This window comes from Brassica oleracea, unplaced genomic scaffold (genome assembly GCF_000695525.1).
Source record: "Brassica oleracea var. oleracea cultivar TO1000 unplaced genomic scaffold, BOL UnpScaffold01098, whole genome shotgun sequence".
Classification (NCBI taxonomy): domain Eukaryota; kingdom Viridiplantae; phylum Streptophyta; class Magnoliopsida; order Brassicales; family Brassicaceae; genus Brassica; species Brassica oleracea.
In genome coordinates this window covers 14,193-28,673 of record NW_013617664.1, presented here as the reverse complement: position 1 = coordinate 28,673, position 14,481 = coordinate 14,193, and the positions used below count along the sequence as shown (strand labels likewise).

Genomic DNA, 14,481 nt, shown 5'->3' with positions numbered 1-14,481 from the left:
TTTTCCTCGTTAATTTTCGTCGTTAAGAATGTGTTTTCTTGTAGTGTTCTATTTTAGGTTATCACACATTATTATTATTTTCCACAAATTAAGAACCACTCATTAAAACGGCGAATGAAGGAAATCTCATAGCCTCTATATTTTCCAGCAATTTGATTTTTTTAATGTGTTTCAGTTATATATTTAAAACAGTGGACATGATGTATAATCATATTAGCAAATGCGACGACACAAATCACATGGAAGTAATGAAAAGAAAAAAATAAGTAACCACAAATTACAAGTTACAACCGATAATATAACAAACAGTTTCCTAAAGCAAGGACATAATGCTTGATCATCTGATAACACAACGAATGATGAAAGCCTAAACGCATAGTCACCAAATGCTAAACGCATATTCACCAAATGCTAAACGCAAATTCTCTAGCAAAGTATTAATAAAAGAAGTACTTTGTATATAGCATCATGAGCAATCAGCCTTGGAAACTCAATTTGTTGGTTTCTCAGTAGACTGACTGCTCGTGATGTTATATCATTTTCTCTAAGGTTGGAATTCCACGTCGCATAGTTTCACTGGCTTTCACTGGAAACCGGCCGAGCCGAGCGCCGAAGCCCAATAGTCGGCGCCGTTGTCGCTGCCGACTTGGAGTGTGCAGGAGATTGGAACAAGACATAAACCTCGACTTCTCAAGTCTTTCTTAGGTTCTTCATTTGCATTTTGATTTTCCGTGGACGAAGACGAAGCTCCTCTTCTCTTCATGCACTGATCATTCACGAGCTAAATCATAAAATAAAATTAAAAAATAACTTAAGATTTATAGCATTGGCATTTTGTGCAAAAAACACAGATATTCTGGCACATATATAATGAGGTAATTTATAATGTAAATCCGTATCCTACAAAAAAATATAGTTCAAAATCTTTTGTACATATGCCTTTGTAGTTTTATTAATTATATTGTATTAAAGTAAAATAACGTAAGTGTTTCTTAAGTGATACATAGTGTTTTTTATCAAGCATATGAATATTAAATTATTGAATACTATATACTTGAGATTCGTGATATATTTTGGCTATAAATAAATAAAAATATGTTTGATTGAAATTTTTTTTCTATATACACACATACAAAGATATTTCACTAAATTTTCCTTGAAAAACGCATGTAATAATGTAAGGGCGGGTGAATAAAAAAGCTGGCGACTGCATCTTTTTATATTAATTCAACTTTATCTTTAGAGAAAACAGTAGAAAAAGAAAGAAACGCGGATATATTTTGGAAACTAAAGCTTTTAGATTTGGATTCAATTGAACCAATAAAACGTATAGTAGATTTTAATAGAAGAGTTTAATGGATTTGTTGGTTTAAAGTTAAACAAACTTTTTTTTTTGCTTATGATGATCAATAATGTAAGGGCGGGTGAATAAAAAAGCTGGCGACTGCATCTTTTTATATTAATTCAACTTTATCTTCAAAGAAAACAGTAGAAAAGGAAAGAAACGCGGATATATTTTGGAAACTAAAGCAGTCCACATTTTTAGATTTGGATTCAATTGATCCAATAAAACGTATAGTGATTAACAAATGGTATATATAAAACAGACATACAAAATGGATTTACCTGACCAGGGTCCTCAGGAAATAAGCAACTTCTGTCTCCTTGTAACTGTATATAAGAACCATGATTAAGAGAGACTTTGTTTATACGGCTATTAAACTACAGCGTATAAACTATAGTATGATGATGTGTCTATATCAGTGTGTATATATATATGTGCGTATTATGCCATATATGTGGAACTTTGGTGCTTACATGCTGTTGGTGCCTCATATTCCCCGATGCAGTCGTACTAAAGTATGGATGACTCAGAGCCTCCAACATTAAAAAATATATATAAATACTTCATACATAATCACATCAATCAAAGATTACTTAACATGGAGAGAACAAAGCTTTATACTATCTTTATCTCTCTTTTCATTATTTTTAATAATATGTGTCTTTTCATCATCATCTAAGATCATTGAAATGATTTTCATTGACCAATAAATTTATATTAATGTTTTTTGGCCAAAGACTTTCTGTTCATAAAATAAAATATATTAATATCCAATTATTCATACACTACTAGTCTACAACTAAAATATGTTAATCTAGTGATATCATAGTGAAATGGATTTCCACTAACCAGGAATTGATGCTCGGAGACCTAATACCAAAAATATTTTGATATATAAATTAATAATTGTTGTTTTAGTAATCACTTGGATTACTGTGCAGAAATATTTTCTCGAAGTTAAGTTTAGCATGAGAATATTGAGAATTTGGAAAAGACGAGTCACACCTCAATTTGACTATGAAGGAATCTAATGTATCCAATAGCTTCCGACAGGACAGAAGCTGTGTCAGTCTGCAAAAGATGGGTAAAAAGGGAAGAATAATGATTTATATTAATATAAATAAAACTTATCTATGTTACAATGTTGATTTTTTTTTTTTTTGGTAAAATGTTGATTTGATAAGATTAATAATGCGATTGGTTAATTAAAATTGATCTTTACCTTGCCAAATGGAGATACTAGCTGATGAAGCGCTGCGATCCGTCCTCCTAGTTTCTCCTTTCTCACCTTTAATTATCAAAATCTATATAATTAATAGCATAAAGTAAAAGCTTAATTTATATGCATGTATAGTTATGTTTTCTTACTAATCATGCATAGAGAAAACGTGCTTCCTTTGCAAGTGTAAGTGATTAATATATTTGTGTTTATAGCTAACAGTTTTATCATTGAATCCGAATTCTTAGACGAGTCTCGCTACTTCTACGTATCGAAATCTTACAGTAAGAACAAACCTTGAAATCTAAAAACTAAATGACTAAATGTATAATAAAGGGTGTTCAGAAGTATTTGAGTTTGATTTTTGTGAAAGAGAGAAAAAGGAATAATGAACAAGGAAGAAGACAAAACATGAAAGAACGAAAGAGTTACGAACACACAAAAAACCACAGTTTATTCCGTGCCCATTCTGTTTTTTTTGTTTCTTCTGTTCTCCTTTGTGTTTGGGTTTTTGTTTTGTTATTATGATGTCAGGGAGAGATTTTATATATTGAAGTTATATAGGTTAATTAAAGTTTAGATGTTATAATCAATTCGTTACCTTGAGGGTTGACTGTGACGAAGGAGAAGGTTGAAGCCTTGGCTTCTTATTAGTAGACCCACCAATATCTAAGCTGTTACACTTCATCACATATATGGATACCAACAAAGTCAAGATCGATTAGTCATTAAGCGAAAAAATCATAGCAAAACCTATTTTGATGAGTATTGAATTTAGATCCAAACCTTGAAATAAGACATAGTTTGTCCTATTCTTTTAAATGACCTTTAAGAATTCACTTTTACATAGTACATGCTTACTGATTTATATGTTTATTAATTAGATCTTGTTTCGGAATTTTCTCTTTCTACTATCTCTTTTAAATCTATTTAGCAATATTATTATTTTTTAAAAAAAATATGTATTCAATCAAATTATTAGATCTAGAAAAAGAATTACCTCAGAAGATTGATCCGGGGGAGTGTGTCTGCCCTCGGAAAAATTAAGACCATTGTGATTGCTAGAGAAATCAAACATAATATTGTTGTTGTTGTTGTTATCATCGTCGGTGCTATTGAGGCTTGTTGTGGTTGTGGTTGTGGTTGTGACACAAGATTTGTTAGGAGGTGAATTTGGAGAACATATGAGATGATGGCCATTGTTGTTGTTAATGATACTCTCTTGTTTGATGTCAACAACCCCCATGGAAGCTTCTTGGTGGCTTAGGACTTGTTCTTCCCGATTCTCTAGTCTCATCTTCCCTTGAAAACTATGGTGTTGTTGTCCATCATGATGAATATGATGGTTCATTATCTCCAATCTCTCTTCCTCTCCCATCATTAATCCACCCCTTAGGTCACAAATAAAATATTCGTATTAGATTTGCGTATTTGATACTGAAAATACTAGAAACACACACACAAAGAAAAGTTTTGGTTTCATGGAAGCTGATACTGTAAGAACACACATGTTAATGTAAATGAAGAAATCAAGATTAGGTTACAACATATGTAAGAACAAAGCCATAAAGTTAACTAGAACTCAAGATCATGTCCTTAGAGAATATGTCCGTTGAGGGACAAAGAGTGATGGGGAGTTACAAAAGAAGTTGGCTAAGGCTCCAAGACTCAGGAGGGAGATCATTTCTTTCAAGCCAAGAAGAGAGATTAGGGTTATTAGGCAAAGATGGTGAAGAAGAAGTCGATGGACATGGTAAAAAGTGCGGCAAGAGAGTCGGCATCATTCGAGGTCGGAGATAATTGTTGTTATTTGTCATTTGTGGCGGCAATGGCCCTTGCTGATGACCCATTAACGGTGGTGGTGGCCTCATGTCACCGCTTTCTTTCCACCAATTAGGGTTTCCGGCCGCCATCATCTGTTGAAGAACCGGCGAACTCTCCGAAACTCCTCTATTCATCCCCTTCTCTCTCTACACTCTCTCTTTAGATCTCTTTATGTGTTAACTAATAAAGGGCTTTGGAGAAACTTTGAGAGAAGTGTTAGTTCTTTAGCTTAAGTAGTATTAGTTTCTTGGAGAAAGAGAAAGAGAAAGAGAATGAAAACTCAAAACTAACATATTTTGATCTCATTAATTTGTTAACATGTGATGTTAGTTTTATTTGGAGTTTTAAATTTTAAAAAAATTGTTTTAAATTTTGTCTTCGTTTTCTTCTCTCTTTCTCGTTCCTTTAATTTTCTTTCTTATATTTACTTGATTCTATATCATATATACACTTTTTCCCCATGCTTTAGCTTTATCTTAAAGTGGGGCAGAGAAAGGTGGTAGCTACGTTTATTATTTAAATCAATACATGAGTTGAGAAAAACAAACAAACAGTATTTTTAATCAAGAAAATAAAGATTATTCGAATATTTAATATACGGTTTATAAAATTTTCGTATATATTTTACTAAAAATATTTGGGTATATCACAAGTGTCTTACGTCTATGGTCTATGCATCTGCCTTTTTCTTCGAATGTAAATTTAATTATCCTTTTTCCATCTTTAATCATTCTTCAAACTTAGTAATTTTCTTAATGTGATTTTTTTATCAATTAGTAAAATTGCATCTTTGATTTAACGGTTTAGATTAATTAATATTTATTCTAAACTCGCAATGATTATATTCTGAACCAATACTAGTGTTTGGATTTTGTAGGTACTAGCTACTCGAGCTAACAGTTTTCCCCTAATTTAATACCCCTAAACTAAGTTAAAATGATAAATTAGCTAAAAATTTGTTGATAAATTAACTCATCTATACTTTTTTTTTTCTAAACCGTGCTATTTGAGTTTTACTAATAACACAAATAGTTCTGTGATCCTTTTGCTATAATTGAATTTTCAAATTACTCGCTGAGGAAATCGTATATTGGAAATAATTTTTGCAATTACTAAAAGAACCTACAAACAGAATAATTATTGTGTTTTGATAACATTTGAACATGTTATACATGGCATAGTCGGGAATGTAAAATTATTCACTTCGATAACTCATATTCAATATCTAAAGAAGAAAACAAAAAAAAATTACAAAAATGATTCTTTTGTTGTTGTTTTAAACGAAAGATTCCTATTTTTGCTGACGTTAAACTACTGAAATATGTTGCGTAGGGTTTTCTGTATCCGTAAAAACTGAAATACGTTTAACGAACTCTGTATTTAGCTGATAGAAATGATACATAAAAACGAGTCACAAAGTCGGTATGCATCTTACATGTTGATCAAATTCCTCAACATTTTTCTATCTTACATGTTGATCAAATTCCTCAACATTTTTCTTAAAGCGTTCCTCATTTTCCGTTGAAAAGGAAGGTAACTATCGTAAGAACATGTATGTCTTGATATAAAATAAAAAAAATAAAAAAATAAAAAAAATGTATGTCTTGATATCATTTCACCGTGGAACAAATTCACTGTGTATTTGTATTATATGTAATGATGCAATGTCACCTAAAAAGTATTCGCAAAAACTTTTCAGCATATGGAAGAAGTCAGTAAGTATTAAATAAAAAAAGACCAAAATCTACTTTCTCTCACTATCTTTACTCTCTCGCGAACAAAAGGAGATCTCAACTGATCCGGCGACCAGACGGCGCGTGCGTGCGCGTACCGGCGCCGGAGGCGTCCCTCTTCTTTCTCAACCGCTTATTTTGTGTTTGCTTCACCATAGTTTCCTTCACTCTCCCTGTCTTGTTTGGTACTCTACATCTGGAGGCACGACGGATCTCGGTTTCATTGCAGAGAAGTTCCGACTCTGGCGATGATCAGCTAGATGATGGAGTTTCAACACGGGATGAGTGAAGATTTCTGATGTTGAAGTCTGTTTTTAGGGTTATGCAGGAGGTCCCTTAAGCCTCTTGGAGGGATGGTGGCGCGTGGAGGCGTGTGCTTGGCTCACCTTTGTGTCATGGTTGTAGTCTTGGTACGATTTCAGCTTGGACTTACGGTGAGAGGTGAGTAGAGGTAGAGCTGTTGTTTCTTCCTTGGCGTGTTGGTTGAACAGGTGCTATTTTCTTCTGCCTTGTGAGCTCTGGAGATCTGTTTACTCAGAGACGAGTTTTAGCCCTTGTTGCCGGCATGTATCGAAGCTCGTGGTGATGGCTCGTGGAGTGTTGCAACGCCGCGGTGTTGAAGACAGTCGTTTATGGCTTCTTCGAGGCGGTGCTGTGACTTCCCTCTCAACCAAATGCTCTCTTCCCGGTTAATTAGTTTCAGTCTCCCGGCGAGCTTTGTCGACTTGTTTGTTCGGGTTTGTGCTTGCTCTGTTTTGTTCTGTGCAGATTGAATCGTGCCACCGGTTCATGGTCTCGACATCAAAGATTGACCTTTTCTTCGGTTTTCGGAGGAGGAGATTGACGAGGAATGGAAGCTTCTTGTGGTATGAGGAGTCTCTTCTTCTTCTTCGGTGGATCAGTCTACTGTGAGGCATATCCCAGTGCCGTGAGTTTCTGCTTGCGGTAGCGTCTCTCAGCTATAGTCTTTGCAGGTTTGGAGTAAGGTACTGGTTCAATTAGCATTTGCTGTCCCGTTCCCGACTTTCTGCATTCTTGATCATTGGAGATCCTTGCATGGTGCTTCCCGAGCGGTTTAAAGCGTTATAGAAGATGTACAGGAGGTTGTGGTACGGTTTTTTGGTTTGTTTTCTATAACCTTCTTCTATAACGTTTTTGGGATTATTGGCGGTGACGATTACAAGTATCGAGGCATTCACCAGTAACTACCTACTCCGAAGACGACATGGGAATTCCCGGCATCCGAGGCAATGAGGAGAACCTCACGTTCCCGTGGTCACCGCCTAAGGTTGAGAACATTTACGTGGTTCCTAGGGTTATTAAAAGTGGATTAGCGGAATGTGCCGGATTTGGTGGACGGGCGAAGATAATTTTAACAATTTTTAAACTTGGGTTTGAAATCGACCTTGTAATCCAAACTGTATCCCGGTTTTCCGGTTGATTTTAATATATTTATTTAATTAAAAAAAGAAAGAAATTTTCTTATAACAATACTAAAAGTTTCAACATTTCTCAATAGATCTATAAAATGTGATGAATATATTTTCAAAGAATTCACTATAAAATTACTATAATTCGTTTTATACTTTATTTTATTTAATGAATATATTATATATAATAAACAAAATCTCAAAATCAGCTCAACATTTTATTAATACAATACAAAATTATTGGCGACTGTATATATTGCAAATAATCAAATTTGAATATTTTGTGGCATGCTAAATGTTTCATTTTCTTACAAATAACCTTATGTGTATACTGCTTATACGTTAGATTCACGTATATTATTATTACTTAACATATTAACGTTTTATTATATTAGTTTTTAAAAAAAAAAAATTCTAATTTTACTCAACCAAAAAACATTGGGTTACAAAGAAAGCCAGAAAAGCACTATTTACAAGCATTCTAAGCTATCAAAACTTCACTCTCTAGAATATAGAAAACCAAGTGGCCAGAACCGAGTCTTCTCGGTGAACTAGCGTTTGAGCCCGAGCTAGAGGATCCAGCCTTAGCCGAATGATTTGCTTAATCTCAGCAATAATGGCCTCAGGTGGTCTAGCTACATCTGTGTGTATTCTTGAGTTTCTCTCCTTCCAAATAAGATAGAGACAAGCCTGGTGGAGTAACCTCACAATCAACTTCACATTCTTTTCCCTCGATGGATTCTTCAACCATCTTAGGCCATCTTCGAACAGGATTGAAGCCTTGGAGGTACCAACTGCAGCTATTGGTGAAGAAAGACCACACCTGTCTACTGAAGTCGTAGTCAAAGAACATATGTTGTCTATCTTCATTGTGACGAACACACATCACACACGTTGCCGGCACTATTTATCCCCATCTGATGAGTCTATCTCTTGTAACCATCCTATCTCTTGCTGCCACCCAAGATAAGAATACATGCTTCGGAATACGTCCTGAGAACCAAATCACTTCATGCCAAAATACTTCCAACGTGCAAGGAAAAAGAGTCTTCCAAGTCTCACTAGTGGAGAATGTCTCTGAACTATTCTGACCATTAGTGGCCCAAACATAAGTATCATCAACCTCTGAGCTCAAAATTGGTTGCGCATCAGGCATACTCTCTCTGAGCAATGTGATGATCGGATTCCTGCTTCTACTTCGCTCAAAACACCACCCATCACTTGTTAGAGCATCTACCACCACTGCATTAATGCTCAATCCAGTAACAGCTGGTCCTCTCTCACCTATCAGCTCAATAAGAGGACCAAGAGAGGTCCAATCATCCATCCAAAAGCTCGTTGTAATCTCTGAGCCTACTTGACACTTAATAAAGGGCCGAGCTTTAATTCCCAGCTTGCATAACGACCTCCAAATCCAACTACCCCTCCTGTTCGGAACCAACATCCAAAAATTCTCTCTTCCTATCAAGTCTCTTCTAACCCAAGAAACCCACAATGATCCTCCTACCGCAAATAAAAGCCAGATTAGCTTCAAACCAAGAACAACATTCCCATCTGCTAATATCTTTATTATATTAGTTTTTCGGGGTTATGTGTGTCTTGTTTAACAAAATGTTATGTTTTTGAACTTTTATCTATAGTAGTGTAATTAATTACCTGCACTATTGTTGTAAATGTATATTTTCAGTATTAGAACATCTTTTAACAAACCTTTAAACCGATGTCAAAAAAAAAAAAAACCTTTAAACCCTCAAATTTTGAGGTTTTGACTCCCTAACAAACTTTTAAATATTGAAAATTAAAAGGTTTGCAGATGCACTATTCAAAACCTCAAAACATTATTATTATTTCCATTTTCTATAATTATATAATGTACATATAATTCTACCAATATTGATTTTGTATTATTTTAATCCTTATAATTATATTTCACTTAAATATTCAAATATATCTTTGCATCTGTATTTTTATTAGTACTTAAAATTTATAAATATGTTGAAATTAAAATAAAATTATTAATATAAAATAATATTATGTAAAATAGAAATATTACTTATATTGAATTGAATTATTTCATAAATACTTACTTTCATTGGTACACTTTATTTTTACAATCAAGAATTTACTCATTTGGTGAAATAAAAATGTCCATAGATGAGTTACAAATATATGTGTTACATTTTAGTGTGTATTTATTATTTATTTATAAAAACTTAGTATTTATAATTAATTATTATTAAACTGATGAAAAATAAAAAATATATAGATTTAAGGTTTTTTATTGGAGTAACTTACCTTTGAATCTTTTAATTTGAGGCTCACTCATCCTAAAATGAGAATACTTGTTGGGGATACTCTTAACTGTAATTTTATATGTATTTATGTATACATTAACAATTGTACGTTATTGAACAAAAAGAAAAAGAACAAGTGTACGTTCTTTGTTGAACTATAATAGGGTGGAGCAATAAAATGGCATATTTAAATGTGGCTATATACACCACTAGTTTAATAGAGGAAAATTGCTCGACAAAAGAAATCGAGGACAATTGATTTTTAAGAAATATTGAATGTCAAAAAAAAAAAAAAAAAAAAAAAAGAAAGAACTATTGAATGTAATTAAAAAAAGTTTGCCACTCACCCATAAGATGACGAGGGCATTGTGTCATATGACGCACATAAATAGATCTTGCATAAGCGTGATCGATATAAGAGTTGATTACACCGATGACAACTTTATATTACATTTAGAGACATTTTTTACATGTGACACACTTTATTGTGGACCAACGATAGATTATGGACAATTTTGCTTTTAATCTTGTGGATGAATGATTTATGGATGAGTGATACGTGGTTTGATGATTTGTGAACGGGTGATGTGTGGATGAGTTATGAGTAATGTGTGGACATGTGATGTTAATGTGTTTATAGTAAACGTGGACAAACTCTATGTTTTGATTCCATAAAACTATACAACAATATGTGGACATAGACTCAAGTTACCAAAACTATACCATAAAACATTGACATGAACTATGTTATCTCCAACACAAGCATTTGGCTTCTTCAGCCCAATTGACAAATCATCTACAATTAAACTTCAATCAAGATGAGAAAGGGATGATATTGTGAGTATGAACAGAGAAAAAATCGAAGAAACGTTTACCTTCTCTAGGAGAGTAATAGATCTTGTATGTCAGAGGTTTCCAATCTAAGGAATTTTCGCTTTGTCATGATGTGGATGGATGTAAATTTGATTAGAGTTGAATTTAGATCCCGAGATGATGAATGAAATCGAAAGAATATTGACCATGTCCACAACTAGTTTACAATTTTGTTAAGATGTTCATGTCCACGACTAATTTATAATTCTGTTATCCACGCTTTGGTGTTTACGTCCACATTTAGTTTTGTTTACACATTAATATATATACAATATATATAAATGAATCTTAAAAGATATAGAATTTTATATATAGTTTATTATGACAATTATTTTTGTTTAATATATTTTAGAACCTGAGATAAAAGTAAATAAAAACATAAAGTAGAATAAGAAAAATAATAAAATAAAATAAGAAAAAGAGTGAGGTTTGACTCGCAAGTGATAAATGTCTTGTAGTGTAATTTAAATGTGAGAAAGTGTCTCTGGATGTATAAAATTCTTTATAAAAATACAATTGAGGTTTTTCTTTTATTGCAAACAAGGAAGAAGACCAATTTCTCGAATGAGTCGATGGTCTAGGGTTTGGAAATCCCTAATATTCTCTTCCTAAGTGATTTCAAATTCCAAGAAATTCTTACATCTACTTGTAAAACATACAGGATACGTGTCATAAAATATAATATACTAGTTCTTGTTAAAAAATAATTGTTATATTACTTCAAGTTTTGAGATATTTTGGTATTGAGGTTTAAAATCCATTTAGGTATTTTGCCTATATTTTAGTTCAAATTCAATTATTTTGGATCAAGTTCAAATATTTAAATTTTGAAAAAGATATTCAAATTCTTTATAGTTTAAGTATTTGTACTTTAAAATTTCCATTTAATTTAACAGATTTTTAGTATGTTGGATGATTAATAAGTTTTGAGATAAAACTTTAGATTTAGAAAGATACTGATATAGTTGTTGTTTTAAGATATACAATTCAAATTTTGCTAATGTATAAAATAATAAGTTTGACATATATTTTTAGTAAGTAGCAAATCACTTTATTCATAATTATATATATATATATATATATATATATATTATTTTATTTTGAGCCATATGCAGTATCAATATAAATATTTTGAAAAATATGAAAAAAAGTAAATTAGGAATATATGGTTAAATATACAAATGTTTAGTTATCTTCGGATATCCATTCGGGTTCAGATGTTACTCGTTTAAATTCAGATATCTAGTCTTTCATAACTTAATTTTGTTTGAGTATTTTACTATTTTGGTTCGAATTTCTGTTTAGATTTTTCGATCGGCTTCAGATATCGGATAAAATGCGTACGTTTATTTCATATGTCTATACTGATACTATGTGTAGTCAAACCTGGAAAAACTGATGCTTATAAAACTCTTAGTGTTCATTCATTCGCACATTAACAAGAATTATTTAGCACATAGAATCTACCTTTCCAATTTGACACAACTAAAAATCAAATCATGTACCTGGCCAAGGACAATTTTACCTAATCGGGTATTAAATATATTTTATTAATGTATCAATATGACTTTAACAGTAACGCTAGAAATTAAGCAGAAGGAAATATATAGGTATTTACCGGAGCTGCTACATCTACTAGTAAAAGCTTTCGTCTTAAGGGTGGAAATACTAGATTCAAGTCTCATCAGTTATAGTGTTACAAAAAAAAGGCTCATCGGTTATAGAAATGGAATTTAGCAACTGTTAGATAAAAAAAAAGGCCAATTAATATATAGGTTCTAACCTAGAATTTCTTAATTCAAAAAGAAAAAAAATATATATATATAGGTATCTAACTTGAATAAAGTTGCTAATTTTAACTTGGAGATCAGATAGAAGTAATGAGTTCATTTATCCTAACACAAACTATAGTTATACATTTAAGTTCTTCTCAAATTTATCTTATTCGTAATTTTTTTTTTCGATTTTGGAGAATACGAAATAAATTCTTCAATCTCTACAAAGTTGGACAAATTTTTGTTAGACTATTAATAGATTTAGATGAAAACTAGTCTCCAAACCTGAAATAAATTTGTAACCCTCTATCAATCTATATATACTATTTTCATCTTTAAACTTATTTTAGGTTTGGAGACCAGTTTTCATCCAAACCTATTTATCGTCCAAACCTAAAATAAATTCATCTTTATACTTTTGTTAATATGTTAGATGATTAATAGGTTTGAGATAAACAATTTGATAACAGAAAGACACTAATATGGTTATTGTTGTAAGATTTAATGCAACTTTTGTTAATGTATGAAATAATAAATTTATCTTCATATTCGTGTTCGTAATATTAATGCAAGTTTTTTTTGTATCTATCTTTATAGCCTATTTTTCATGATTATATGATATTATGTGAAAAGTTAGAAGTAAAAAATATTTTACATAGAGCGATAATTTCTTTTTTGTACCACTTTTTTGAGCGACAATCTCTTTAAAGATGAAAACTAGTCTATAAAAATTGATAGAGGGTTTGTAACAAAATAAAAAAGATTGATAGGGGGTTACGAATTTATGTTTTATACAGTTTAATTTAATTTGAACTATATTACTCCTATTTCTAATAGATTGAAATTTTGGGCTTTTACATATACTAAAATGAATTATTTGATTTTATTAATTGTTTATTTTTTATTTAGAAAAAGAGAAAAAAATTAATCAGAACACAAAAGATGGTGATTAATACTATTGTTTATGAAAATGAAGTTTGATTTTTTCACATTTGTATCCCAAAATTTTGAAATATCAACTTATTAAAAGAACTCATAACATTAATTTATCAAAAACAGAGAATGCATTTGGTCCAGAGTCAAATTGGTTTTTCCGATTCAATGGTAATGAATGGCAACAACGTTTTTCACAAAAGCGGTACGGTATTTGTGGGTCCTACAACTTTGTTACCAATCACAATATATTGCAACTTTGAGTGTGATATTGTGTTTCTTGAAAACCGCGATTCGTCACCAATCGTGTTTTTTCTTTTTTAATTTGCGTTTTTTGAAAAAGACAACAAAAACTTATTTGCGGTTTTCCAAAAAAAAATTTACTCAGTGGACCGCAATTATTTGTCTCCCTATTACTAACCAGCGGTTTAATATGAATTCCGCACCTAATATAACATTTTAATTTAATTTTATGATAAGAAAAACATATCTATCGACATTAGTAAATAATCTATGAGACGAATGCTTTTGGTTTACGTTTCTAAGAACTGTCTTTTTGAAAGAAAATTTAGTACTCCATCCGTTTCAAAATAATGTATATTCTAAAGTTTTCACACTTATTAAGAAAACGCGTAACTTTTTGATAATAAATATATTATTTTGTGTTTAGCTATTTCATATGCTTTTTAACCAATCAAAGTTCAGTAAATACAATTAATGTTTTTGAAATTTACAATTTGCTATTATTACGTACATTGAAAAGGTAAAATATCAATCTTTTAAAAACAATTTTTTTTTCTCTAAAACATGGATCATTCTGAAACAGAGGGAATATATATTTTTATTACTCCATAAATTTATAAAATAATCAATTTTAATAGAAATAAATCATAAAAATATGATTTATCTACCTAAATATTAATTATATTTGGTTTAAAATAACTAAATATCTAAATATATTATCAAGATAAAATATGTAATTTTAAATAAAATTTGAATTATGTAAATACCTAAATAGTTCATGTATAATTCAAACTGACAGAAAATTATTGAAC

General features: G+C 31.4%; 2 protein-coding genes across 5 annotated transcripts; both read right to left on the bottom strand.

Annotated features, from left to right (window-relative positions):
• Positions 1-213: 213 nt before the first annotated feature.
• Positions 214-4,708, bottom strand: LOC106320866 (transcription factor bHLH68-like). 4 transcript variants are annotated; one of them, XM_013759217.1, is made up of 8 exons: positions 4,206-4,707; positions 3,565-3,955; positions 3,166-3,246; positions 2,568-2,633; positions 2,351-2,416; positions 1,819-1,878; positions 1,627-1,671; positions 214-766 (listed from the first exon to the last, which is right to left on the bottom strand). In XM_013759217.1, exons 1-8 carry the CDS (start codon positions 4,520-4,522, stop codon positions 584-586), a joined length of 1,209 nt encoding a protein of 402 aa, XP_013614671.1. In that variant the 5' UTR covers positions 4,523-4,707; the 3' UTR covers positions 214-583. The 4 variants fall into 4 exon arrangements, with proteins under 4 accessions (XP_013614671.1, XP_013614670.1, XP_013614673.1 ...); XM_013759216.1 differs by having other exon boundaries at positions 214-781; positions 4,206-4,704; XM_013759219.1 differs by lacking the exon at positions 1,819-1,878 and having other exon boundaries at positions 4,206-4,708.
• Positions 4,709-8,055: 3,347 nt separating this feature from the next.
• Positions 8,056-8,878, bottom strand: LOC106320868. Its single transcript, XM_013759220.1, has 2 exons — positions 8,528-8,878; positions 8,056-8,415 (listed from the first exon to the last, which is right to left on the bottom strand). The coding sequence occupies exons 1-2, from the start codon at positions 8,876-8,878 to the stop codon at positions 8,056-8,058; spliced, it is 711 nt and encodes a 236-aa protein (XP_013614674.1).
• Between the last annotated feature and the right edge of the window lie 5,603 nt (positions 8,879-14,481).

Bases quoted from the DNA above. Each gene is read 5' to 3' on its own strand.
- LOC106320866 (XM_013759216.1), bottom strand. From the start codon at position 4,522: ATGAATAGAGGAGTTTCGGAGAGTTCGCCGGTTCTTCAACAGATGATG. The intron at 2,634-3,165 runs GTAACGAATTGA...TGATAATTAAAG, and splicing joins CGTCACAGTCAACCCTCAAG to GTGAGAAAGGAGAAACTAGG. The intron at 782-1,626 runs GTAAATCCATTT...TTTATGATTTAG, and splicing joins TTCCTGAGGACCCTGGTCAG to CTCGTGAATGATCAGTGCAT.
- LOC106320868 (XM_013759220.1), bottom strand. From the start codon at position 8,878: ATGGATGATTGGACCTCTCTTGGTCCTCTTATTGAGCTGATAGGTGAG. The intron at 8,416-8,527 runs GTATTCTTATCT...GTCACAATGAAG, and splicing joins CAGGACGTATTCCGAAGCAT to ATAGACAACATATGTTCTTT.